Source organism: Equus quagga, chromosome 6 (assembly GCF_021613505.1).
Source record: "Equus quagga isolate Etosha38 chromosome 6, UCLA_HA_Equagga_1.0, whole genome shotgun sequence".
NCBI classification, from domain to species: Eukaryota; Metazoa; Chordata; class Mammalia; order Perissodactyla; family Equidae; genus Equus; species Equus quagga.
The window spans coordinates 11,179,734-11,207,464 of NC_060272.1; the positions used below are offsets into that span (position 1 = coordinate 11,179,734).

At 38.0% G+C, this 27,731-nt stretch overlaps 1 protein-coding gene across 1 annotated transcript; it reads left to right on the plus strand.

The window, feature by feature from the left end:
* CCDC168 (coiled-coil domain containing 168) lies at positions 1–27,502 on the plus strand. Its single transcript, XM_046664776.1, has 7 exons — positions 1–231; positions 489–522; positions 1,746–1,761; positions 6,952–11,345; positions 11,931–13,114; positions 15,596–25,006; positions 25,103–27,502. The coding sequence occupies exons 1-7, from the start codon at positions 1–3 to the stop codon at positions 27,500–27,502; spliced, it is 17,670 nt and encodes a 5,889-aa protein (XP_046520732.1).
* Positions 27,503–27,731: the final 229 nt, after the last annotated feature.

Below are 27,731 nucleotides of genomic sequence, written 5' to 3' on the forward strand. Positions count from 1 at the left end.
ATGTTGAAGCAATTTTATTTCTTTAAAAAAGCCCTACAGGGTGGATTAGGAGATAGTACGTTTTTGACATTATGGGACCTTCTAGAATCCTGGATTTCTCAAAATGTTTGGATAGCAATCTTCTTTATAATTTCCTTAGGAATTATTTTTGAGATGGTACTCATAAAGATTTGTACATCCTTTCAGAAGAAGCCTGCACTTCCAGAAAAGAGTAATTCAGATGCCCAGGAGGTAAGAACAAATGGCTGATTTCCTTCTGCTCCATTTCTCAAAATCACATGTAAGAATAACTTATAAAATTGTGGAACCTTGATATTTGGATTACTCCCCTAACATTTTATTGTCTCTCTTGAAATAGAAGGAACACAGTTGCCTGAAAAGCATGAAATTTGGTAAATATCATACAATTTCATATTTTAATATAAAACTGATTCAGCCTGAGCTTCTCCATTGGTTCTCTAACTTTTTTTATTCCCATTTTTCTCTAGACAATTGGTCAATTCATTCATCTTCAGAGGAAAGGTAAGTGATAATTTTTGAAATTAAATGAAATGGGTTGGTTTTGTTCTATTCAAAATTGCATTCACATCTGAATAACAGAGAAGGGTTTTCCCACATGTGTAGAGGACCACAGATGTTCAACATCATAATTCAATCTAACATTGATTTTAAATGGTCACTCTGTTCCAAGCTATGTTAATGGCTTTTCATATGTTATTGAAAGTATCCTTCCAAGTAGGTAGTATTACTACTGTTTTTATAGATGCAGAAAATAAAGCTTAAAGAGGTTAAGTGATTTGCTCCCCTACTCCGACCTCTCTCTCCAGTACACACAAAGAAATAGGAAACACTAGTTCTGATAATTCAGTTGAAAAAATATTTATTTAGCAGCTACTGTGATCCCAGCAAACCCTGAGCTAGGTGCTGCAAGAGTGACATGAAAGGACTTTATGCAATCTGAATTCGTCAGCATACTAAAGATAGATCAGAGTTTGGGATTAAATACTGGCAGCACTACTCTTGTTGCCCTCAGTGTTTTAATTGTTTTCATCAAAATCCATTCAACAATCATTAGATATCCACTATGCAATGGACACTGTGTTTGATACTGGAATACAAACAATAAGATAGTCTCTGTTCTCAACAAGTTTATAAGTTTATATTCTTGTGTAGGAGATATGTACATTAAGGATGATTGCCTTGTAGTATGGTAACACACTGATAGGAATACTGTGGGAGCTTTTAGGAGATACCTAAGCCAGCAAGGGGTGTTGGAGATGGCTTCATGAAGAAGGTTGTACTGGAGCTGAATTTTAAAGGATGGGTGAAAATTAGCCAGAAAAAGACAGCAGGTTAGGAGGATAAGAAAGGCATTCCAGACGTGAGCAGAGGCAAGCAAATAAGAAACATCAGGGTATGTGCAATAAATTATGATTATTTCAGAGTTGCTGGAATGCTGAGGTTGAGTCAGGGAGTAGTGGGAGATGAATGTGAAGAGGCAGGCAGACGTCAGATCATGGGGGGCTTTCTATACCCTGTTAAGAAGCTTGGATTTTATTCTGAGGATAGTTAGTAACCACTGGTGGTGGTTAAGCATAGGAGTGACACAGTTTTGTATTTCAGCTAGTTCACCAGTAGCTGTGTGGAGAATGAATCTGACAATTACTTGACTTTAGTCTAATTTCTTTCATTTGTCATGTGTAAAGGGGCTTTATTCATTTAATCTGATTGCTCTATTTTCATAGCACCTCAAGTCGTAAGGTGGGTATCCTGGGAAGCAGTAACAGTATCTGGAGGTACTAGTAGGTAGAAGCCTGGCCAGGGCTGGTTGGGAACAGGAATGCCAGCACAAACTGGAGCACCTAAGTATTTGAATCAGAATAAGTGACTATCCAAAAGTCAACGAGACAGACCAAGAATCAGTGTTTGAGATATACAGGGATTAGGTGTACACTGTGATTGAAGTTCACATGTAATTAAAAACTAGAGGATTGATAGGCAAGAAAGGAAACCACAGGAAGAAATGAGGAGAAAAGGATTTTTAGCTTCAGAATCAAGGTGACCTCAAGAGTTTCCCTATCCTATGTGCCATTATTCCACTCCTGCCTAGGTGGGATTTAATCCTTAGGTGGCACCTTTCCAGGAGGTATTAGGGGAAAGTAATTGAGAAGAGATTAGGAGGGTGATGTTGAGGGAAAAGGATTAGGGAAGAGATATGGCTCCTTTGGTGGCAGCATACTGTAGTGAAGAAATACACGTTTTGAATTTAAAGAGGTCTAGGTTTATATCATAGTTCTACCTCTTAATGATGGCATGATGTTGGGCAAATTACTTAAACTCATTATACCTTCATTTCCTTACTTTCAAAATAGCATCTAGAAGAATTACCTCTTAGGAATATCATGAAGATTAGTTAAAACTGTGTGTACAAAGCAAAAATATTTTACCCTGGCTCTAGAATTCCTTTCTGGGACAGAACTGTATTTCAGAGAACATCTTAAATTATTTTGAAATAAAATGGGTTGAATATTGGTGGAAGCTCAAGCATCAAAATGATTAAAGTATATCACATCAGAGACTGAGTGGATTTTATCTTGCTTATGAGATGGGAGAGAAGAGAAAGGTGGGAGTGGTGGGCAGAGAGGAGGAAGGAGCAGGTGAAATGGTGTGAGGCTCAGGACTCAATGGCATAAAGGGACGTCAAAGGATGAGACCACCACTCAGTATCTGGAATCAGGGAGAGCTGTGCTGGCCAGGCATAGTCTCAGAGAGCAAAGCAAACTGCTGATCTTACATCAGTCAAGTTTTGGGGAATGAATTGTTTCAGGGTTGACCTCAGCTTTAGAAGTGTGTTCCTGGGAGAGTCTGCCACCAATTACCTGACTTTCAAAGCTTGAAGCTGCCGCTGACTGGTTGGTTTCAGAAACATATTTCCTGAAGCGAGTTATCATTAAAATTGTTTAAAAGCAAATTTGGTGTTTATTTGTCATTATGACTATAGGACTATACCATGACTATATGACATTGATTGATTTGATTTACAACCACTTCTGGTACTTACGTGTTACCATGGCTATAGAACTATCAGTCTTTTCCTAGGAGTGTGGGGAATTCTTTTCAAATTTTCAAAGGTCAGTTGAGATTCTCGGGTGGGGAAAAGCCAAAGGACATTTCAGAAGTGGAAAGACATGCCTAATGTTTAAGTGGGAGTTGTTTGTATTGCTGTAATCAACTCCCTTCTATTTCTGCCTCCAACTTTTCATTAAAGTTTATGTGTATGGGTGGTTTGTATATGTGGATTTTATTTCCCCCTCATTGAACTTGAGGAAAGGGATGGGTTGTATGTCTGGGTCAGCTTGTTGTGGATGAGGGTTAGCAATCAGAAACCTAGAGGCAAAGATGGCCATTCAGCAAATATTTACTGAGGGCCTATGTTCCAGGCATTGTTCTAGGCCCTTGAGATACATTGGTGAACAAAACAGACAACAATTCCTACCTTACATATTAGCCAGAGGGGAGTCTGATGATAAACTAACACACAGTAGATAAATAAATTACATAATATGTCAGAAGGTGCTAAGTTTTATGGTAAAACAAAAGATAGAATAGGGTAAGAAGAATCAGGGTGCCAGTAGTAGGGGAGAAGAGGTAGGTTGCAATATATATAGTAGGATTTGAGTAAAGCTTTGAAGAGATTATGGAGTTAACCAAACAGATATGGTAGAAGAGTATTCCAGACCGGGGGAGCAACTAGGGCAGAAGGCCTAAGGCAGGGTGTCCCTAACGTTTGAGGAACACTAAGAAGGCCAGGATGGCCAATGCAGGGAGGCGGGGTGACATATAGGGATGAGGTCAGAAAAGTAATAGGTGACCAGATCACCGTTGGGCCTTGTAGGCTATGCTAAGGACAGTGCTTTTACTCTGAGTAATAATGGGGAATTGTTGTAGAGTTTTGCATAGGAGAACTATCTGTTCTGTCTTATATTTTTAAAGGATCATTCTGCCTGGTGTATTGAGAATAGACTATTTTTGGTCAAGGGTCTAAGCAAATGGCAGGCTACTGCAAGTCATCCAAGTGAGAGATAAAGGTGAGCTAATCCAGGGTGGTAGCAGTGGAGGTGGTGAGAAGTGGTTGGTTTCAGGATGTACTTAGAAAAGTAGAGCCAACAGAGTGTGGATGTAAGAGAGAGGAGGCAAAGATGACTCCAAGATTTTGGCCTGAGCAAGTAGAAAGATACAGTTTTCATCAACTGAGATGAAAGCTGTGAGTGGAGCAGATTTTGAGGGGGAGATCAGGAATTTTGTTTTGCATTTGTTAAATTTGAGATGTTGATTAGACATCCAATAGAGATAGTAAGTGGTTTGGGAGAGATGTCTGGTAGACATAATAAGTTTGGGGGTTGTTGGCATATAGACAGTATTAAAAGCCACAACAGAGGATGAGATTACAAAGGGATTGTGGGAAGGGAAGAAGAGCAAGGATTGAGCCCTGGACACTTCAAAGAGGTCAGGAAGAAGAGGAGGAACCAGCAAAGGTGACTGAAAAGGAGCTACCAGTGAGTTAGGAGGAAAACCAGACCTCGAGGTTCACCAAAAGAATATGTAGAGTGGGAAAGACAGATAGGTATACAAGCTAGGTACCAATATCCCTTATCAATTTGGATGCAAAACACTCAACAAAATAAACTAAACCCAGCAGCATATTAAAAGGATCATACACCATGACCAAGTGGGATTTTTCCCAGGAATTCAAGGTTGGTTCAACATATGAAAATTATCTAGTATTGTTTTGTTATGTTTAAAATCACAATATTACATTGTTGAAATATCTGTCTTGGATTTCAGCTTCCTCTTTTTTCCTGAAATGTGTAAAAATTAATTGTTTTTATATCTTATATTTTCACTATTTGTTCAACTTTCCTAAGTGAATACTCATACTCTAGTCCTGATGAAATGTTATCCTAATTATGTCTGGACAGTGCTATAATTTGTTGAGGTCACTTGATTCCCCAGAATGCTTATACATCCTACCTGTATCAGTTAGGATATTTTAATTCTCAAGTAACAGAAAACCATGATTCAAACAGGCATACTAAGAAAAGAATTTATGATATCATATAATAGGAAATCCTGAGGTAGAACTGGCTGCATAATTGGTTGATGCAGTGGCTCAACAACTTCATTAAGGTCCTGTATCTCTCCCTTTGCCTTTCCAAAATTTTGCTTTGGTAATAAGGACAGACCTTGTTACCATAATAACATGATATTAAAGGTAATGGGTAGGTGTAATTGCCAGAGTTCTCCAGAGAAACAGAACCAATTGAAGATAGATAGATAGATGTTATAGATTAATAGATAGACAGATGTAAGAGAAGATTTGTCAGAGGAATTGGCTCACATGGTTATGGAGGCTGAGATGGCTGGTGATCTCCCTCTGCAAGCTGAAGAACCAAGAAAGACCTGGGGCAGGAGCACGTGGCACTGGTGTAGGTCCCAGAGTCCAAAGGCCCGAGAACCAGGAGCTGTGATGTCCAAGAGCAGAAGATGGATGTTCCAGCTCAAGAAGAGAGGAGAATTCACTTTCTTCCGCCTTTTTGTTCTATTCGGGCCCTCAATGTACTCCCTACCCACATTGGTGAGAGCATATCTTCTTTACTCAGTCTACTGATTCAAATGCTAATCTCTTCCTGAAACTTCCTCACAAACAAACCCTGAAATAATGTTTTAGCAGCTTTCTGAGCATCCTTCAGCCTAACCATCATAATAGGTGACAAAGATGTGTATACAGCCTATATATTAGCTGTTAATAAATACTCTAACAGTTGAGGAAACTTGAAAACTACTTACATTTTTTAAATATTCATCCAATATTTTTGTGTTATCTATGAAAGAAAGTAATCAATAATTTAGCCTAAAATACTCCAAATTCTAATTAGCAGAATCAAATTAATGAGATCTTGCTATATAAGTAAACATTTAGAAAAAATAATTTTTATGGTTGGGTAGATTGTAATGATTTTATATACTATCTTCATGACTTTGTTTATGATGGAGAGTTATTTAAAAGTAGGGTCATTCCTTCAGTAGTAAAGTACAAGATAATCTGTGTTGCCTGAACAAATAGCTCCTAGAGTTATCTGACCTCATTTATATGAGTTTAAGTTTAGGAGTTTAGGCTTGCCTTTCTATAAAACAAAACTTAGGGTGCATCAGAATCATGTGGAGGGCTCATTAAAACTCAGATTTCTGGGCCCCACACCCAGGGTTTCTGATTCATTCGGTCTAGGGTGGGGCCTGAGATTTTACATTTCTAATAAGTTTCCACAGGATGGTGATGCTGCTGGTCCAAGCATTGTTAGACTGAACCTAATCATTTGATGTAGAAAGGATGTTAGACGGTCTACTAACTTGATCATTACACCAATCCAAAATTGTGCTGAGGAGCACTGCCCTAAAGCATAGGGTTTCCTTTTACTCAAAAACAAACAACTGTTAAAATAATCTAGACTTATTTATAGAAAGCCATAGTTTATGGTATTGGACATTCTTCTGTTGTACCTGCTAAATTTCCATAAGAATGTTTTTATTCTTGTCAAAACTTTACAGAGAACAGAAAAAAACTGATATTTCTTATAAAAGGTTACAATCCTAACCTGCAACTTTGACTCATTGCTCTCAAAGATAGACTTTTGGACAGGTTTTAGAGGTAAAAATCCCTCATTCTCTGAGATATGAAAATAATTTCCTTCATTTTTTCAGAAGATTTTTTTATTAAATGAATGGAACTAGTTAATGAATTATTTGTAATGTGGATAATGAATTTCCAATTTGTCTCTATATTGAGCTATGTTGTCATAGACTAAATTGGGTTTTTTTAAATCTAGAAGAGAGTTCTTGTAGAAATATATCCTAAGTGACAATTCATTTGCACACTCTTTTCTTATATTTCAGAATTGATGACTTTTCAGAAGGAACAAGCACTTCATTACTTACATCTGAAGAAAATGAAGGTTACTTCAAAGACAGAGTTTTATCAGCAGATGAAATAACATGGGCAGGTAGCAGTGAAGGTAAATATCAAGTAAGTCACTTTAGTGAAAGTCATATGCTGTCTTCAAATGAGACTAACCCATCTTTGTCACTGCTTCATTCAGAAGCAAAGGAAATTTCTCTAAGCCATAGAGGGTATCCAGAAAATGAACGTGAAGCAATACAATCTTCATCAAAGAAATTATTTTCAATGATGAAAACCAACAAAACTAAAAATTTAATGTTTTCTTCTGACTTTAACTTTTCAAGAACTTCTAGAATCACTATGGAAAGTGAAGATCTAGATGTGGCATCATGCCCGTCTGCCCATTTATTTCTTTCTAGAGACCAAGTCAGACTTCTGGAAGAAAATGTGAGAAATCAAATTCCTTTAAAATCCAAAGCTGTCTTAGAGAGTGAAACTACTTATCTGTACTCAAGATCTCAAGAGTCCTTGATCCGGAATCAACGTTCTTTTAGAATGGACATTTCTGCCCAAACACAAGTTTCTTTTCCAGGACAAAATGCTATTCAGAATCAAGGTTTTTATGAAGCTCAATTTACTAGCCAAGCCCAACGATTTGTTAACAACCAAGAATCAGTCAACTGCCAGTCTGATATCAAGGCCAGGTACTTTTCTATGCCTCAAGATTTGACAAAGAAACCATTTTCCAGCAACACACAATGTTCCTTCCAGACCCAAGACATGGATGGGAGTCAACATTTAGTCAAAGTCCCACATTCTGTTCAGAGTCAAGATTCAAGCAGGGGCCTAGAGTCTGATAAAAAACAGTTAGATGAGGCCCAATATTCTGTTTGGTTTGAAGATTCAAACAAGATTAAATATTCAATCCTGGGACAAAGTACTATTTTTAAGAATGCCAGATCTCTAGTTTTAACTGTAAGTCCAAAATCAGTTGCAGAAGAGATGCCACAGCTAAAAAGTGTAAAGCTAAAGGGCCAGAAACAAATTCCTTCATCAAAATTAAACCAGTATTCTGTATATGGCTCAGTGCCTCTTTCACCTACCACCAAAAGGCAGAAAAACAGAAGAAAAACATTACACGGTAAAAGTAAATTTAGTCTCAAAGTTTCATCTCAAAAGTCAAAGAAAACACCAACTTCACAGGTATTTCAAATCACAGTATGCCACACTTCAAAAGAAAGCAAGCTAGGAGGCAAGTATAACACTAAGAAGAAAGAACTAGATCAAAGGAAAGGTGTATCAGATAGAGCATTGCATCTTATTTATGTTTCCAAGCTTGTTCCTCCTTATATGAAGAAGTATTGCAGGAAAAAACTAATGAAAGTCATGCCAGGTTTAACAGGATGTAGATATTTTCTGCTGAAGCAAAACATCTCAGTAGATGCAGAGAAAGGCAGTTGTGCAGAGTCCGTTGGGAAAAGCGGAACCTCAGGCAAGACTAAAAATGTAAAGCAGCATGGTGGGGACAATAAAGGACTAAAAAACATGTCACTGAAAATTCCACCTCAGCTGAAACAGCCTTTCATGGTCAATAATTGTCAACTAAAAGCACCTTTTCTTTTAATAGAAGCAAACTGGAAGAATAAAAAGTCTTTTAAAGACCCAATTACACAAGCAAATGAAGTTGGTATTGCAGAGTTTCATGCCCCAAATAGGAAAAAAACTTCTGACCTGCCTTTTCCAAAGTATGAGATGCCTTTAGAAGAAGATATATCACAACCTTTGCAGAAATTTGTTTTCTCTCCCAAACTGGAATCAAACAGAAGAATGAAAACACAGGAGGACCTGAAAAGTACAGAGAATTCTCATCTTCCACTTTCAAATGGAGAGAAGTTACCAACTAGTTCACCAGAGATGCAGAGGTGCCTTCCACAGGGAAATACACAAGAACAAGAAGATTTTCTGGAAATCGTTCTGGAGTCTTCAGATGTCAATTTGCTCATTTCACTAGGAGCCAAAAAGCGTAAAAGCAGTGAACAATTAGCAAGTGTAAAAACTCAAGAGAGTACAGAAGATGTAATTCTGAAGGCAAAGAAACCATCAATCCTTGATGTTACAGAATATGATAATCTAAGTGAAAGTGAGGAACTGGAATGCAACTCTAGAAGCAACATAAAAAATATGCAAGATAAAAGAATAGCTGATGCATTTCACAATGCCACCAACACTACCATTTCTCAACCACCTGATATGGAAATGCTTAGCAGATTAAAAGCCAAGACAGATACATCAAGAATAGAGCTTAGTCATTCAGTGGTAAAGCAAGAGAAATTACCAGAAGAAAAGAAAATATGGAATGTAAAATATATTGAGAAGAAATGTGTATTTAAAAAACCACAAGAACATGACAGAGAGGAAGAGGAACAAGCTTTACAAGAAGAAGTTCCACAGCTGCCACAAGATTTCAGATTCAGCCTACAACTAAAGCAGAAGTCCAAACATGTCAAATTTGAAATAGAACAGAGCAGTTCAGGAAGTAGAAAAACTCAAAATAGAAAGCAAGAAGAGGTAAAACCACAAACTCTTTCTACAGAAACGATTTTGGGTACTAATCCATGCCCCACAATGGATCCATTTGAAGTTGAGAATGTGAAGCAAAGCACTAATAGACCTACAGACAGAGAAACTGCAGAACCAAAGAATCTTGCTACAGTGCCAGAGAACTTACCAGTTGGTGAAGTTTTAATTGAAACAACAGAATGTGGTGTCCCATTTGGTAGAAGCTCCAGGAAGATGCTGGATGATCGTATTGCAGAAGAAAAGGAAGACTTAAAAAAAGTTTTACCTGCAGTTTCCCTGGGCTCTTTCATTATCCACGTGCTTCCTTTATCATATTTTAAAAGGCAGAAAATCAGAAAAAAATTATCAGGAACAAAAAGTATACTCAGTCCCAAATGTGTAATTATGAAAGCAAAGAAGCCAGCAATTTTACTGATACCTGATATCAGTAGACATGGTAGTCTAAATCATAGACAAAGATTGAGAGGCAATTTTAAAATCATAAGTAAAAAGATGCTTCGAGATAACATTGAGGAAGATGTGCTTCTGAATGTTATTTACCCTCATGTGTATATTTTGCCTCATATTAGAACTCACAGCAGATTAAATGCAGAAAATCACAGTTATACCAAGCTAAAACAAGAGAAATCACAAGTTGAAAGGGAAGAAAAGTGTTCAGATTCCATAAATAAAGGAAGTGACTCTGGAAACACACTAGAAGGAGCTAAATTGCAAGATGAAGTGAGAGGAGACAAAGAAGCTCCACAGGAAGCAGTCCTTCCTGATAGCTGGAACCTCAGGTTGGATGCATATCCAGAGAAGAAGCTTAAAACAGAGAAAGAAATGCATCAACCACCCACATCTGCGGAAACCATTTTGGAGTCTATGTACTCCCCCATAATTGATCCACCTCATATTGAGAACATGAAAAACCTAACAACACAACCAGAGTTAAAATGCACTGCAGATTCTGAGGTGCCTCTTCCAACATCAGAAAAATCACTGATTGGAGATCCTTTAAACCAAACAAGAGAAAGTGATGTTCCAGATTATAGAAGTAATACAAGGGAAATGGGTTACTGTTTTGCAGAAGCAAAGGTAGAATTACCAGAAGATTTACCATCAACTTTCCCAGAGACTTTTAATTGCCATATGCCTGTTTTAACTCATTCTAAAGTGAAGAAAAATGGAGTAAGATTCTCACACACAGAATGTACAGTGAGGCCCAAGTCTGTACATATGAAGGCAGTGAAGCCATCAATTTCACAAACATTTAATATCACAGGTCATAGAAAGAAGTTGGAATCCAACTTTAAGGCCAAGTTTGAAAAGATCAACCAAGCTAATGGATTGCTGTTTGAATTCCTAAATACCCTTTACTCTCCCATGCATAACAGATTACAAGGAGAGACAGACAGCTTCTGTCATACTATGTTAAAGCAAGGGGAACTAGCAGATGAAGGGAGACCACAGTATGTTGATTTCTTTGGTAAGAATGGTGCATTCCATGACAGAGAAGAAAAAGTGCAAGATGAAGAGGAAATGGAGCAAAAAACTTTGCTAGAAGCAGCTTCACACCATACCCAATATCTCTGGCCTGATGTATGTCAAGGGAAGGAGACCTACCTTGATGAACCAGACCTGGCACTGGACTGTTTAACACAGGAACTGCCTGCTAATGAGCAAGATGTGCAGCACCAAACATACTTTACACAAACTGCTTTGCAGACTGGCCTCCAGATGCTTCCTAGAGAAGCTGAGCAGCTCCAGAAAACCAACAGAACAGAAAATGACATAACAGCCCCTATGGGTCCAAAGATTCTACTTCCCAAAGCAGGGAACTCATCAGTTGATAAACTTTTGAACACTACAGAGCGTGGCTTACCATCTGGTAGAAACCATGAAAGGGAACGAAATTCTTTTGTGGAAGAAAATTCAGAGTTACCAAAAGATTTGCAAGTGACATTCCTGCAGTCTTCTGATTCTGTTGAGCTCTTTGTTTCTAAATCTAAAAGAAAGAAAAAATCATTGAAATTAGCAAGGAAACGAATAACAGTGAGTCGCAGACACAGAACTATGAGGGAAGAAAAGCCATCAATTTCACATATGCTTAATGGCAGACAGAGCAAGGAACTGCAATGCAACTTTAAAGCGAAGATGAAAAATCCACAGCAAAATAAAAATCTAATAGATGCACTCTTGGATATTATTCACTTCAACATGCTTATTTTGCCCATCAAAATGAATAGCAGATTAAATGTGGAGACAGATAGGCAAAAGATAATAAGTCTTGGTCAAATGCAATTAATGCAAGAGAAATCACCAAATGGAAGGAAATTGTGTAGCCCAGGTTCTGTTGATATGAGTGGTTTATCTAATGGTGTGAAAGATGGGAAGGCGGTAGAAGGGGAACATGAAGCTTTACCAGTCCCAGAGAATAGCCAAGGCTTCGTATTCAATGCATATCAGAAGAAGAATTATGAACTTGTCAAATCAGATGAGGAACTGAAACAACCAGGAAGTAAAAATATTCAGGTACGACCACAAGTACGTTTTCCACAAACTATTTTGGGCTCTGCCCCATGCCCTCTATTGGATCAGTGTCGATTTGGAAAGCTAGAGAGCTATGCTAGGTATTCACGCCCAAAGTCAAAGGAAGACAAGACTGATAAAATCATATTTTCTGCAAGAGAATGTGGTGTCCCATCTGGTGCAAACCATCAGAAAGAACAAGCTGGTGGTATTGAAAAGAAAGAGACTGTGACTTCTGATTTCTGCTGGCCTACTTTATCTACATCTAAAAGCAAGAGAAACTTCAAACAATATTCAGACATGAAAACTTTAGTGAATCTCAAATGTGGAATTTCAAAAGCAAAGAAACCATCGATCTCATGCATACTCAATATCAAAGGTGGTGCTAACCCAAACCATAGGAAAGAATTGGGATGTAACTTGACAACCAAAATGAACAAGGTGGATCAAGGTAAAAAAATGGCAGATAGCATGTACTCCTTCATGACTTTTACACCTGACATTAATATGTATAGCAAGGCAGAAAGAGAAAAAGACATCTTGGAAGAAAAAAGACTTAGTTCCAAGCAAGTAAAGCAAGCAGTATCACCACAAGGAGGGAATATTACTTTAGATGACACCAAAGAAACCAACAATCAAGATAAAGAGGAAGAAGAAAGTGAACAAGAGATGTTATTAAAAGTAATTCTGCAGCACAGTCAACATTTCGTATTCTTTTCAGGCCAGAGGGAGAAGCTTGACCTCCAGAAGTCAGAAAACCAAGGAAGCAGGAAAATTCTGTTTGTTATTGAACAAGACGTCCCACAACAAATGCAGCCTACAGATCCAATGCAGGTTAAAACGGCAAAGAAAAGCCTCCAAACACAAAATGGCACAACGTGTTCAGTGAATTCACAACTTCCTCTTCTAGAGTCAAAGACATCACTGATTGGTCAAGCCTTAATTGATACAATGAGACATGGTGTCCCAAGCAATGGGAGCCACACAGGGGAATGGTACAGTTGCAGTAAAGAGGAAAAGGCAGAGTGTAAAAATGATCCACAAGCAAATGCACTGGAGTCTTTGCATGTCTCCACACCTGATCTACCTGAATCTAAAAGGCAGAGAAAGACATTTACATGTAGAACCATAAAAAGTAAAATGAGTCCCAAATGTGTAATTATGAAGGCACAGAAGGCACCAATTTCACAGATATTTAATATCTCAGGGAATGGCTGTCTAAAAAACCTACCTCCAAAGACCCTGAAATCACAGATTATTGACTTTTTAATTTACATAAAATTCTCTGGGGTACTGGACGATCTTACTGTAGAAAGAAAGGAAGGATTAGCACAAAAATTACCAGCAATGATTCTGGAGTCTTTGGATTTATCCACACTTGCTTTACCTGTGTCAAAAAGAAGGAGAGACAATTTGAAACTTATGGACAAGAGAAATAAAATGAATCTCAAATGTGTAGCTTTGAAAGCAAAGAAGGCACCGATTTCTCAGACATTTAATATCATGAAATGTGGTACCTCAAGCCATAGAAGGCAATCTGAATGCAACTGCAAAACTGTGATGAAACAAGGTAAACCTGTGTCCGATATAATCCTAAAGGCCATTTCCTCTCCCATGCCTGTTTCACTTGACATGGAAATACATAATAGAACACAAGCAGAGACAAACATGCTGTGGAAAACAAGACTGAGTCATGAACAGCAACAGCAAGAGCAATCATCAGGTGGAGAGAGAGCCTGGTGTGCCTGTTCCAGGGATAAGAGGGGCAGTGCTTCAAATGGCATAAAGAAAGTCAAAGCCCCAGGTAGAGAAGCAGCCCTACAGAATTCTCGACACTTCAGTCTCAATGCTCATAAAAGGAAGATGTCTCGCTTTGTGAAATCAGATCTAGAACTGAAGAATTCAGTCAGGAAAAACATCCCAGAATCACTTACCATAACTCAGGAGCTGCAGCAACAAATCCTTTTTATACAGAGTGTATTACATTCTGTTTCTTGCTGTCTTTTGAATTCATTTCCATTTGAGAAGTTACCAAAAAGAACAAAAACACAAAAAGGCTTAAAACATACAAGGCGTTCAGTGATTTTATCTCCACTCCCAGGGAAATCAGTTAGTGAATCTTTAATTGCTACAGCACGGAGTGACATCCCATCTGAAAAAGGCTCTAGAAAAGAACTTGCTGGTTCTATTCTAAAGGGAAAGATGAAGTTACAAAAGGCTTTACAAGCAAGAAGCCTAGAGTCTTTTGATTTCTCCATGCCAGCTTCATCTGAACTTAAAGGGCAGAGAAATGCAGCACAAATCCCTAAGTCTAGAACTGGGAAAGCACAGATGGCATCAGTTTTAAAGGCAATCAGTATCACTAGATCTGGTGCCCTTCGCCATGGAAAGGAACAAGACCACATCTTGGAAAACATGGCCAAAGAAATATCTCAAGGTATGTCAAATATACTTATGCATACCTTTCTTTCACCTACACCTGCTTCCCCTGCCATCAACACACATAAAAAAGTAAAAGCAGAGGAAGGCTCATTCAGAAAAAAAAGCAACATTATACAGCTAAAACCAGATGACAGGAAAAGACTGTATACATCTTCTGTTAATAAATGGAGTATCTCAAGCAACATGTCAGAATCAAGATGGCAAAATGAAAAAGAGAAAGAAGGCAATGAAGTTTTATTTGAAGCAGGTCTACAATTCCTGAATAGTACAGGAAGTAGAAAAGATCGAAATATGCTTATTACAGAGCAGGAAGTGCAGCAAGAAATTCTAGTTTCAGAAAACCCATTGGAGTCTATTTGTTCTCCTCTGATGATTCCATTTCAAACCCAAGAGCTGAAGAAGAATATCTCACCACAAAAAGACATACTATATAGAATAGGAGGAAAGATTCTGTGTCCAAAATCAGGGAAAGCAACATTTGACGATCTTTTAACTGATGAAACAAAGTGTAGTACTATATCTGACGGGAACTCTACAGAGAAGCTGGATGTTCACAGCGCAGTTTCCCTACAACTTGAAGAAGAAGAGGAAAACATAAAAACTCAAAAAGGAATAAAATACATAGTTGATCAAAGTATCCCACCTACCAAGTCAGAGAACTCAGTGCTTGGAGGTCCATGTGATGAAAACTCTAAAAGGAAAGTGGGTGGTCATATTGCCAAGAAACATAAAGAGTTGCAAAGAGATTTACTAACAATGTCCATGACATCTGTTTTATGTGAGTCTAAAAGGCAGGAAAAGTTATTTAAATTTCCAGAAGGAAAAGCTCTTAAGAGTCCCAAACATGTAACCATGAAGGCAAAGAAGGCTCTTTGTTCACAGATGCTTAACATTACTGAGCATGGTAATCTATACTGTAGAAAGGAGCAGGAATGCAGTTTGAAATCTACAATAAAAGATGTGCAACCAAATGAAAGTGTAACTAACATATTTTCGTCTCCCATACCTATTTCAACTGATAACAAAATGAATATTGAAATGCATAGCACACCAAAAACAGAGATGGATCAACCAAGAGTAAAAATGCACAAACATACCTATTTAGAGCTAGAGAAATCACCATGTGATGGGAAAGCATGGAAGGCCAATATGACTTATAGACAAAACAGATCAAGCAGCACAAGGAAAATGAATGTGCAACATGAAAAGGAAGGGAAAACTATCCAGAAATTGTTATCAGGATCAGTTCCACACTTCAGTTTCAATGACCATTTTATGAAAAATTCTGTCCCTTGCAAATCAAAATCTGAACTGAATAGTTCAGAAGGCAGAAGGACTTGGAATTTATCTTGTACAGCACAAAAGATGAGGCAAGAAAAACACTCTAGAGAAACTGATTTGGATCCTCTTTCTAGACACATGATGAATGTTCTTCAAGTTGACACGGTGAAAATAAGTCCTCATACCCAAGAAGGAACAAAATGTATGGTAGATCTACTGACTCCATTTCCAAAAGCAGGGACATCAGAGACTGGTTCAGTACAATGTGATAGTCTCTGGGATGGAAATCCTAAGAGCAAATATGGAAGTCTTATTTCTGAGAAAAAGGCGTGGAATCAAAACGACTTAGTAAGAACAGTCTTAAAACCTTTAGATTTTTTTAGCCGTGTTTCATCTGAACCCCAAAGCCAGAACTACACATTAGAATTTGTAGGCAAGAAAAGTATAATGAGTACCAAGCATGTAACTTTGAAGGCAAAGAAACTACCAATTTCACAGTTGCTTAATAGCACAAGATGTCTTAAAGAAAGCCAAAGAAAGAAAAAGCAGCAAAAATACAAGTACAAGATGAAAGAGAGGCCATGGAATGAAAGTACGGGAGAGGCGTTACTCTGTGCCACTGAGGGAGCTAAGATTCCACCACCCAAATCAGGGATTGATGAACACTCATTTTTTGCAGCAGCAAGGGGGACTCTATATAACAGAACACTTCACAAAAATCTGGATGGTCATATTACAGAGGAAAAGGCAAAGTCAGGGGAAAACTTAGCCACAACTTTCTTGGGACCTTTAGATTTCTTCACAGCTGTTTTATCTGACTCAGAAAGCCAGATAAACACAGTGCAGTTATCAGAAAAGAAAATCATATTGAATCCCAAATGTTTAACTATGGAAAAAAAGCCACCAATTTCACAGATCCTTAAAACCAATAGGCAGTTTACCGCAGAACACAGGAAAAACCTTGGATCCAATTTAGAAAACAAAATGAAAGAGATGCGGCAAGGTAAAAATGTGGTTGATACATTTCCAAATACCATTTACTTCACATCAGATACTTCTGACATTAAAAGGCAGAGCAGATTCGAAACAGAGATAGACAGAGTATCAAGGCTTAGTCTTGTACAACCAACACAAATGGAGTTGCCAGTTGAAGAGTTAATGATTTCAGAATCACTTAATACTGCAGGACATGCTGCTTTAAGCATTGGTAAAGAACAGGAAGAGAAGACAGATGTAGAGAGAGATAAAACTGGATTAAATGCAGACCTAAAACCTAAACATGCTTCCACACCTATTCCACTGCACATAAAAATGGAGCAATCACCTAGTACCTGGGACATCTATGAAGAATATTCTGAAGAGAGAAATGCCCTAAACAAGGCAAAATTTAGGGAGAAAGAAGAGTGTGGACCACAGGTTTTGTTTAGAACAGCTCCATGGTACACCCAGCCATTTGAGTCTGGAGCAGATCAAATGAAACAACAAAACACAATGCTACCTTTAGAATCATGCAGTAACACTGTAAAATGTCTGAATGTTTCATTTCCACAAGGAAAGGAATCATTGGGTGGGGCACAGGTAACTGATTCACTATCAAATAGCAGCTCCCCTAGGCTAAGAGGCAGAAAGAAGGTGCATGTAACATGTAAGACATATCAAAAGGTACAAAAAGAAGTATGTCTACCTAGAATGTTTTTACATTCTCTTTCTATCTGTAAGCCTATGTTGCCTGAAAGTAAAACACAAAAGGATAGCGTAGAACAAGGAGTTAAGGAAGGCATAATATGCCCCCAAAGAAGAACTTTGGAGTTGAAGAAATCAGTATGTTCAAAAGTATTCAATACCACTGACTATGGTACCCCAAGCAACAGAGGGGAATGGCAGCAGAACATAAAACAGAAAACAGCAAATGTGAAATATAGAAAGGGTAAATCTGATTCAGTTGTTGCAAATATATATGAGTTTATCCCTTCTTCACCTCACCTCAAATTGAATAAAGAGACAATTGATGGGATTATCTCAAATAATTTAAAAAGAACAAAACAACATGTATCACAGATGAATGAAAAGGATAGAATAAAAGGAGTCAATTTGAAAGAAATAATGAATCTCAATGTTGTTCTAAAGGCAGAGAAATCATCACCATCATATATACTCGATAGAAAGAAATGTCCTATGCTGTCAAATATTCTAAAACAAGAGAGCAGGGTGCAGATAGGTAACAGTAAATCAGGTATGAAACTGACAAACAAGTGTACTTCCTTACCTTCTCTGTCACATCCTAATTTGAATTCAAGAATAAAAGTAGGAAAAGATAAGTCAGGGATACCAAGGAGCTGCCTTTCATCATTGAAGCTCCAGGCATCATCAGATGTCAGGAAAACATCATTTGCAGTGTCCATTAATGGAGCTACTCTAAGCAATGTAATAGAATCAAAACAACATTTGCCACAGAAAAAGGAGGAAGATAGAGAAAATATAGTCTATGTGAAAGATATAATGGGCCTCAAATGTATCACTCTTAAAGGAAAGAGAACACCATTTAAACACATACTGAATGGAAAAGAACCACAGTGGAACAATAAAGAAGAAGAGAAAATGATGCAGGAAGAGAAAAGTGATCTAGATATAGTTCAGAATAAACCCCATGCTTCTATTCCTTCTTTACCTCCCCTGGAATGGGGTCCTGGAATAAAAGAAGAGGTGTACATGCGAGGAATAACAGGATTCTGTCTTCCATCATTAACACTCCAGGAATTATCACATGCAATGGGAATATGTGAGGAGCCAACTGATGATATTTTAAACAGTATTAAAAAAGCAAAATATATGCCACAGAAAGATGATAATAGAGTGGAAATGGCTTTGGAAGAAATAAGACACCCCAAAAGAATAGCTTCGAAGGTGAAGCAGTCTCCAATTGCACAGGAATTACAGTTGAACATCAAAGAAAAAGAGAAAAAGATGCAGGAAGATAAAGATAAACAAGTTGAGAGTCAGAGCAAATCTTGTGCTTTCATCTCCTTTCTACCTTACTCTGAAGCGGACACAAGAACAAGAAGAGAACAAGTCATGCTAATAAAACCAAGATCCTCTTTGCTACAATCAAAACTCCAGGAGTCATCAGATATAGGAAAAATAGCATATAAAAAGTCTATTTATGGTGATATCTCAAACAGTATAAAAAAAGACGAAGAACATATAATGCAGGAAGAAGAAGAGAGAGTAAAAATGGCAAAAGTCATAGCTTTGAAGAAAAAGAAATCACCAATTTCACAGGAAATCCAGTTGGACATCAAAGAGCAAGAGAAAAAGATACAAAAAATTAACGGTGAACCAAGTGGGGTTCTGACCAATACCAGCACTTCCATACCTGCTCCTTCTCATTTAAAATTGGATACAAGAATTAAAAAAGCAGACTCTGTAACTGAAGTACCAAGAGACTCTCTTCCAGAACTATCACACCAGAAATCATCAGATACAGTACAAAAAGCAAATAAGGAGTCCACTGAGGGTGATATCACAAGTGATGTACAAGAAGGCAAAGAAAATATGCCGCATAAAGAAGAGATCAAGAGGTCAGACAAGAAAGAAGTAATGCATCCAAAAGATAAAGATTTGAAAGGAAAGAAAGTACTTTCACAGGACATACCACTGAATCTTAAAGAGCAGGAGAAAGCAGGTAGAGAAGGTACAGGTAAACAGGAAGCAGTTCTGCCCACAAATCAGGCTTCTGAATCTTCTCTAACTCATCACGAATTGGATACAAGAATAGAAGGAGAGGAAGACATACAAGGAATAACAAAATCTGCTATTTGCCATCTGCAGCTACAAAAATCATTTGATGCAGAGAAAATAGCATATACCACATCAATTGGTGATGATATCTCAAATGATGTAAAAGCAGTACAAGAGTACGAGCCACAGAAAAGAGAGGATAGAAGAAAAATAGTCAACATGGAATATTATATATTACCATGTCCACATGTACTTGGAACCCCTGGGGATTGTGGCCCCCAAATTAGAGAAGTACAGACAAATGAAGAAGAATTGGGACACGTACAGGAAAGAAAAAGTGAAGTAGATGAGGTTCTGACAGGACCTTCTGTCCCTCAATTTAAATTAAACAAAGGTATAGAATACAAGGAAGAGAAACAAGGAGTAACAAGACCCTTTCTTCCACCCTCATGGCAAAGGGAATCATCAGATGCTGAGAAATTAGAATATGCAGGGTCACCTTTGAACGATATGTCAAGTGATTCAAAAAGAACAAAATATGTGACACAGAGAGAGGACATAGCAAATATTTTTGAGAAAGACATAATGCATTCCAAGTATGTAGCTTTGAAGGCAAAGAAATCACCCCTTTTCCATATACTCAACACAAATAAACTGGAAGTAAACATCAAAGAGCAAGTAAAAGGGGGGCAGGAAGCTACCAAGGAAACAGTTGTGCTTCAGAGCAAAATCTGTCCTCTCGCCACTTTTTCAATTCCTCTTAAATTGGACACAATAAAAGAAGAGGAAGGTGAATCAGGAGTAACCAATTACATGCCACATCTTGAGCCTCAAAATTCATTGCCTTTAGGGCAGATAGCATCTACAGAATCAATTGATAGCCGTGTAAAGAAAGGTAAACGACACGTGCTACAGAAAGAAAACGACAGAGGACAAACAGTAGCCATGAATGGCTGCACACACCCCAATGGCACAGATTTCAAGGCAAAGACATCACCACCTCTTTGTGTGTTTGGTGTCGCTGAGCACGATGCTCTGAGCAAGAGAAGGGAGCCTGAGTGGAGCATTAAGGAGAGAGTAGAACTGGAGCAGGGAAGAAAAGGAGGCCCTGATGTGGCTCTGACAAAAACTCCTCCTCCCATGCCTTCTCCCTCTCACAGTAGATGGGATACAAGAACCAAAGCAGACAAAGACTTGCTTGCAAGTACAAGATTCTCTCCTTCACAGTTACAGCTCCCCGAGTCATCAGGTGCAGGTAAAATCAGACATGCAGATTCCAGTGGAGGTATTGGCTTATGTGATGTAATAATAAAAGCTAACCAACATGTGCCATATAAAGAGGCAAAGGAAAGAGTAAAAACAGAAGGTGAGAAAGGTAAAATATTCTCCAAAACAATAACTTTGAGAGCAGAGACATCCCCACTTACACACCTACTCAGCAGAAAGGGACCACCTTCGAATATTAAAGAGCAAGGGAAAGAAGTGCAGGAAGGCAAAGGTGAGCCAGAAAGGAGGAAAACTTATGCTTCCTTACCTCCTCCATCTGACCGAAAATGGCACATTAGAATGGATGAAAAGGAAGACACAGTAGGAATAACAAAATCCTATTTTCCACCACTAAAGATTCAGAATCTATCCAATTCAGGCAAAAAAGCATATAATAAGTTATTTGATGGGCATATGTTAATCAAGGAAGATAAACTCAAAACAAATGTTGAAGACAAAATGTTCCCAAAATGTATGGATCTGAAGGCAAAGAAACTACCACTTTCATATATACTTGATGCCAGAAAATTGAAGTGGAAAATTGAAGCGCAGGAAGATGAAAATAAGCTAGTTACAAATCTGAAAGACATTTGTATTTCTTTACTTACTCTACCATATCTTAAATTTGATATAACAGAAGGAGAGGGGTACATGATAAGAATTAAAAAATTGCCTCTCTCACAACTACAATCCAAGGAATCATCAGATGCAGCAAAAATAGCACATGAAGAAACAACTGTTGGAGAACTTTCGAAAGATATAAAAGAATTCAAAGAGCACGTGCTACAGAAAGAAGAGAAGGAGAGAGAGAAAAACGTGGATATGAATAGTATAGTGGATCTGAGTGATATGTATTTGAAAGGAAAGAAATCACCTATTTTATTTACATACAATCTAAGTGACCTTCAGTCGAAAACTAAAGAGCAAATGGAGAAGGTTCAGGAAGGTAAACATGAGCCAGATGATGTCACGCTGACTGAGACTTGTGCATCTAAATCTTCCCCACCTCACCTGAACGTGAATACCACAATCGAAGGAGGAAGCATGCCGATATTAACAGGATCCTCTTTGTCCCCAGTAAACTTACAGGAATTGTCAGATTCTGAAGAAGTGGTGTGTGTAGAGCCAATTACTCAGGCTATTTTCATCAGTCCACAGGAAAGTAAACAACATGTGCCACAGAGCAAGGAAGACAATGGAGTGGAAATAGTAAACCTCACGTTCCCCAAACATCAAGAGAAGAAGACGCAGGAAAGTAAAGATGAACCAGATGTGGTTCTGACCAAATTTTCTACTTCATTACCATCTCTCCCTCACTTCAAATTGTCTAAAGAAATACAAGTAGATGATGAAATGCTTAAAAGTTCTGTTTTGCAGAGAATGTCAAATGCAGGGGAAGTAGTACCTACAGAGTCAATCAGAGATGATATCATGAAAGATGTTCAAAATGAGAAACAGTATAAGCCTCAGAAAGAAAAGGACAGAGAAAAAACGGTAGATATGAGAGGTGCAATGCATACCACAGACATAACTTTGAAGTCAAAGCAATCTCCTCCTTCACGTATGCTCCATAGAACAGAATTGCTTCTGAACATTGGAGGGCAAGAACAAAAGAAATGTGAAGGTCAAGGTAAACCAGCTGGTTCACTGCTGAGACAAATTTATGTTTCCAAACCCCTAACTAACCTTACATTGGACAAAGGTACACAGGTAGATGAAAAAATGCTTGGAATTAAAAGACCCTCTCTACTTCCACTAATGCTTTCAGCATTATCGGATGCAGACAAGATAGCAGAGACAAAGGCAATTGGTGGTGAGGTAAGAAGAAGAAAACAATCTATGTCACAGAAAGAAAAAAAATATGAAGTGAGAACAGTAGATATGAGGATCAGGATGCATCACAAGGAGGCAAGGATTTCACCAATTTCACGTATCCTTAATACAAAGGAATTTGTCATGAATATTCAAGAGCCAAAGGAAAGAGTGCACGAAGGTAAAGATGAGAAGCGTACGGTTCTCACAAGGACTTTTCTTTCCATCCCATCAGCACCTCCCCTTTTTCTAGATTCAAGTAGTGAAGTAGACAAAGGTGCACCAGGAATTACAGGATCCCATCCACAGCAAAATCTGCAGGAATCCTCACATACCCGGAAAGCAGCAAGTAGAGAGCCAGTTGCTGGTGATGGTGAAATCCTTGCTGAAAAGGCAGAACTCCCTGTGCCACTAGAAGAGGCAATGCAACAGTGGACCTCAAACTTCATGATCAGTGTACAGCGAAGGAAGGAACCTCCACGAGTCAAATCCGAAGGAGATTTGAGTCAGTTACTTTTAAATTCACAGCATGAGGATATTTATTTCACAGGATTTGGTACCATGAGAAGTGGAAGAAGGCTGGAATGTTTTTTTACAGGGCGAGAGGCTCAGCCAGAAAATTACAAAACAGAAACATTTACGACATTTCTTTCCTACCCCACAATGGATCCAACTAAAATTGAAAATCTGAAGAAAGAAACTGAAATAATGGATAACTTAAACCGTAATATGAATCCTCAGGGTTTCGTTTCACTGCCAAGGAAAATATCCAAGGAAATACATATCACATTTGGCACCCCCGTAAGTTCAAGAGGATTTTCTGTTTCCAAGCGAGAGGCCCACCAACCAGAAACTTTATCAAAAGCATCTCTAGGATCTGCAGATCCATGTAAATTTGATAAGCCAGAGAAAGATGTACAAAATAATGATAAAATGAACAAAATGTTCTCTTCCACAGTGTCAGCACCACAGACAAAGAGGTCACTTGAGAAAATGACTATCATAGAGTCAAATAACCCCCAAAATATAGAAGAACAAGACATTGTCATGAAAAAGCAAGTGGTGCTATGGTCTCAAAGTGGACACAAGACCAGGCTAAACTCCAGCCTTTCTCTTAAGTTTCCACTTCAAAATGGAAAGCAGAAGACACCGTTGGAAATAGATGTACACAAGCAAACCACAGTGTACCCTGGAACACAAATACTACCAGGAGGACACATGGATATTACAGAGTTTGATTCCATAAGAGGAAAAAAGGAGCAGGCATTGTTTGTTCCAGAACAAGAGGGAAGCATTCTAGAATCACTTCAGAAGTCTCTTCCCCCACACTGGACTGTTCCAATTCAATCTGGAAATCTGGAGGAAAAAAATGAAACTGACACAAGTACTACTATAAATCTGGAGCAGAAAAAATTAGGAATGGAGGAAGGGAAATTAAAAATAGACACAAACATAGCTGTCCATCTGGAAGAGGACAAAATAGAAATGCACAGACATACGACTGTCAATCTGGAGAAGGAGAAAATAAAAGTGGGCACAAGCAATACTGTAAACCTGAAAGCTCCATCTCTAAAGACAGAGGAATCTCAAACTAAAACTCAGGCAATCAATCTTATGGCAAACAGCTGCTCAATCAAGCAAAAACATCAAAAGGAACTGAAAGCATCTGGTGCAAAACAAAACATTCAGCCACAAAAATTGTTTCAAAAACATGTTCTGAATTCATTTTATGCCTATATTCCTCTTTCTCCCAAATTTGATGGTCGGAAAGGCAGATTAACAATAGCAGATTTGAAAAGAGAATTGAGCCCCATATTTTCAACTATGAAAATCCAGAACCATCCAATTTCACAGATTCTTGGCAACACAGGACGTGGTACTCCAAGCAATAGAATGAAGTTAGAGTATGACTTTAACAAACCAGAGAAAGTAATTTCATGGGGTGAAGATGCCTCAGGAATATTTATCAGAAGTCTTTCTATTTCCATGATGAGTCCATTTCAGACTGAAGAAACAGTAGAATCTGAGACAAACCTAAAAAGAGAAAAGATAATCTGTTTTTCTAAATTCCCAGAGAAATCACCAAACACTTGTGAAGTTGTTAAGAGGAACAGCTCAAACACTGCGAAAAATGGGGACCAGAATTTTACAAACACAGTTCCACAAGATTCCCAGCCCTTCATGGTGGACGAGCAACAAATGCAAAAACTTCCTAGTGTCAAATCAGAAGCAAACTTCAGCTGTGAAATAAATGAAAAAACTTTAACTCCACAAATGGAAGAAAGGGTTGTTCCAGAGCATGGTATCTCAAAGACCGTAAAAGAACCTGACTTGCTTATAGTGGAGCAAGAGGAAAAGGCACCAAAACCCATTATGACACCCACAGAGTGTCCATCCATGTCTGAAGTTCCAAAGGAAAATGTGGAAACCCACATGAAAAGTAACATAAGTATGAATATTTCCCCTCCAGGAGTAGAGAAACCACAATGTGAGACTCAGCCATTCGATACCACGGAGTGCACCTGGCCACCTGAGCATACAAATCAGAGTGAACCTGTACGGGACACAACCACACAAAAGGTCCAGCAACAAAAAACGTTCCCAGGAACTGGGCCTGTACCACCCCAAGAGAAAAGTAATGAAATAGAAATAGTGGCAGATAGTGCAAGTGTGGAAAGTTTACTTCTTCTTTATAAAGCAATTAAAAATGTCTTTGAATCTCAGGTAAAAAATTGGATCCAAGACAAAATTTATGCTGATATGCTAGAAAAAGTTAAAGCCCAGAAACCTGATGATTGGCAGTCACAACCTTCTGTAGGAGGTCCAGATACAACAGCCACGGAAATACATCCCAAAGTGCAGCCCAAACTCATTTTAGAACGTTTGACTCCCAAAGAAACAAATAAGCTCACTAATCATTTAGAGTCAAAAGCACTTGAAATAAAACTGAATCTCATACCAGAGAGAGCAAAACAATCCTTCACAAAGTTCAACTTTTATCCAAAATCGGCTATTTCAGAAGGTAATAGTTCGAGGCTCTATCCAAGCCATAAAAAAATGTGCTTTTTGTCTCTACAAGGGATTGATACTATAGAACTCAACTTAAAACATAAATGCCAAAATGACTCACCTCCTATCAGCTGCAGGAAGACACTGATCGTTAATGTTTCAAGTGGCAGTGAGGAGAGCATTAGAAAGTTAAAGTGTATTGATAAGCTAGAAAGTGGAACATCTTTAGTGACTTCTGCTAATGAGGTGCCATTGCCTCATATTCTCCAAAATTACTCAGTAGACGAAAAAGACAAACTTCTTATACACTTTTCTAAGAAAACATTAGAGATTCAAATGAAAGCCTTTTCCAGAATTGTGAGAGAATCTTATGAAATGGCTGATGCTCAGGAGAGAAGGAAACCTTTATGTAAATGTATTAATTCTGGTGTCAAAATACCAAAACGGAGAAACAGAATTTTGTTACTTTTTGAGGAAAAATCTCTTCATCAAATAGATCTTGATCTACAATACAAATACCTTCGTTTTCTCCTGGGGCTTCGGGGCAAAAGTATGTTTCCTAAGCCAAATGCACTTCCCAAACATACTCTTAAATTAAACACAGTTGCGATGTGTAAATCAGGAGATGATAGTAGAGAAAGTGGTGGTCTTTCCATTGATACAGGATCATTAGAACAACATATCTCTTTCAAAATGCAAAGTCCCCATGAAAACTCGTCATTGACTAGAAAATTCCTCGAACCAACTCATGTGTGTTCTGACCCTGATCAACATGGCACAGTGCAGAAAGATACTACAGTTCTTTCAGAGTTAAAATCTCGTGTGACTCCAGAAAAAGATAAACAATACCATGTATGGTTTCAAGAAATAAATACATATGAATCTTTTGATTTAAAGACTCAGAAAAATGCCCCTAGTTTAGTTGACTCTCATTCAGTTCAGATTCCTGACTATTTTACTGACAGTCAGACAAAAATTGAGAGTTCCACTAACTTGAATAAATGCTCACCTCTTGAATTACGTGATAGTGAAGAATGCATATTTTTAGAAGCCAACCCTTATTTAAGTCAGGAATCACAAAAAATTCTACTTGAATTACAGAAAGGCATTCCTTTAAAACATCTCTTCAAGATGAAAAAAATCAAAACTGATTTGAAACCATTTTACAATGAAGATTCAGGTTCCCATTATATTAGTGGCTGCAGAAAACATCCTTCGATTGTGAAACCACCTAACTACAAATCCCACAAAAGCAAGAAATACAGGTCATCCTCCAAAATTCAATCTCCTGATTGTTTGTGTCACAGTTCATTAAATGCTGTCGAAGTTCCATCTGTATCACCTTATATTTCATTCAGTGAAGAGAAGTTCTCATGGACTACAGGGAGCAGAACAAGTTACTCTTTCGCTCCCTTAACAGAATCAAATATTAAATTACATCTTGCAAAAAGCCAAGGCAAACCTCACAGGCATCCAGAAAGCAAAGAAAGAAAGAAGACCAAATTTGATTTATTTCGAAAGAACAACATTCATTGGGACTGTGATTACAGTTGTACACAGAGTAAAGAGAAACACACAAGAAAGAAGAAAGTGTATATTTATGAGCCAGAAAGATCAGATTATTTCCCAAGCAAACATAAGTCAACATCAAAACCTCACCAGGAGGATATCAACTTCCATTCTGAAAGACAACAAAACCAGCCATTTTTTTATGCCTGTACACCAGCAGACTCTCTGGAGATTATACCTAAAACCATTCGCTGGAATGTTCCCCAAAAAACTTTAAGGAAAAGAAACTTCAGAGTCCCTCTGGTGGCAAAGATTTCAAGCTCTTGCAGTATATGGAGTTCATCCAAAAAGTTGTTGGGGTCACTCTTAGAGCCCTTCAATCCAGTTCATCCAAATTGATATTACCATATGTAGATTCCTCCAGAGTGGAAGGCTGGTCACTACTGTGGTATTCTTGAAAAATAAAATCATATGAAGTCATATAGTTTCCTCATGAAGTGCTTTCTAAACTGATATATTTTATTTCTGCAGTAGATTTTTGCAGTTGTTCTGGGAGGTCAGGAAGGAAAGCAGATGACTCTGTGTTTGATCCTCCCATGCATGAGATCTTCTTTTAGTTTGTGCTGCC

Coding starts and splice junctions, on each gene's coding strand:
- CCDC168 (XM_046664776.1), top strand. CDS start 1: ATGTTGAAGCAATTTTATTTCTTTAAAAAAGCCCTACAGGGTGGATTA. Junction 232..488: donor GTAATTCAGATGCCCAGGAG/GTAAGAACAAAT, acceptor ATTTTTCTCTAG/ACAATTGGTCAATTCATTCA. Junction 25,007..25,102: donor CTGAAGTTCCAAAGGAAAAT/GTGGAAACCCAC, acceptor GATACCACGGAG/TGCACCTGGCCACCTGAGCA.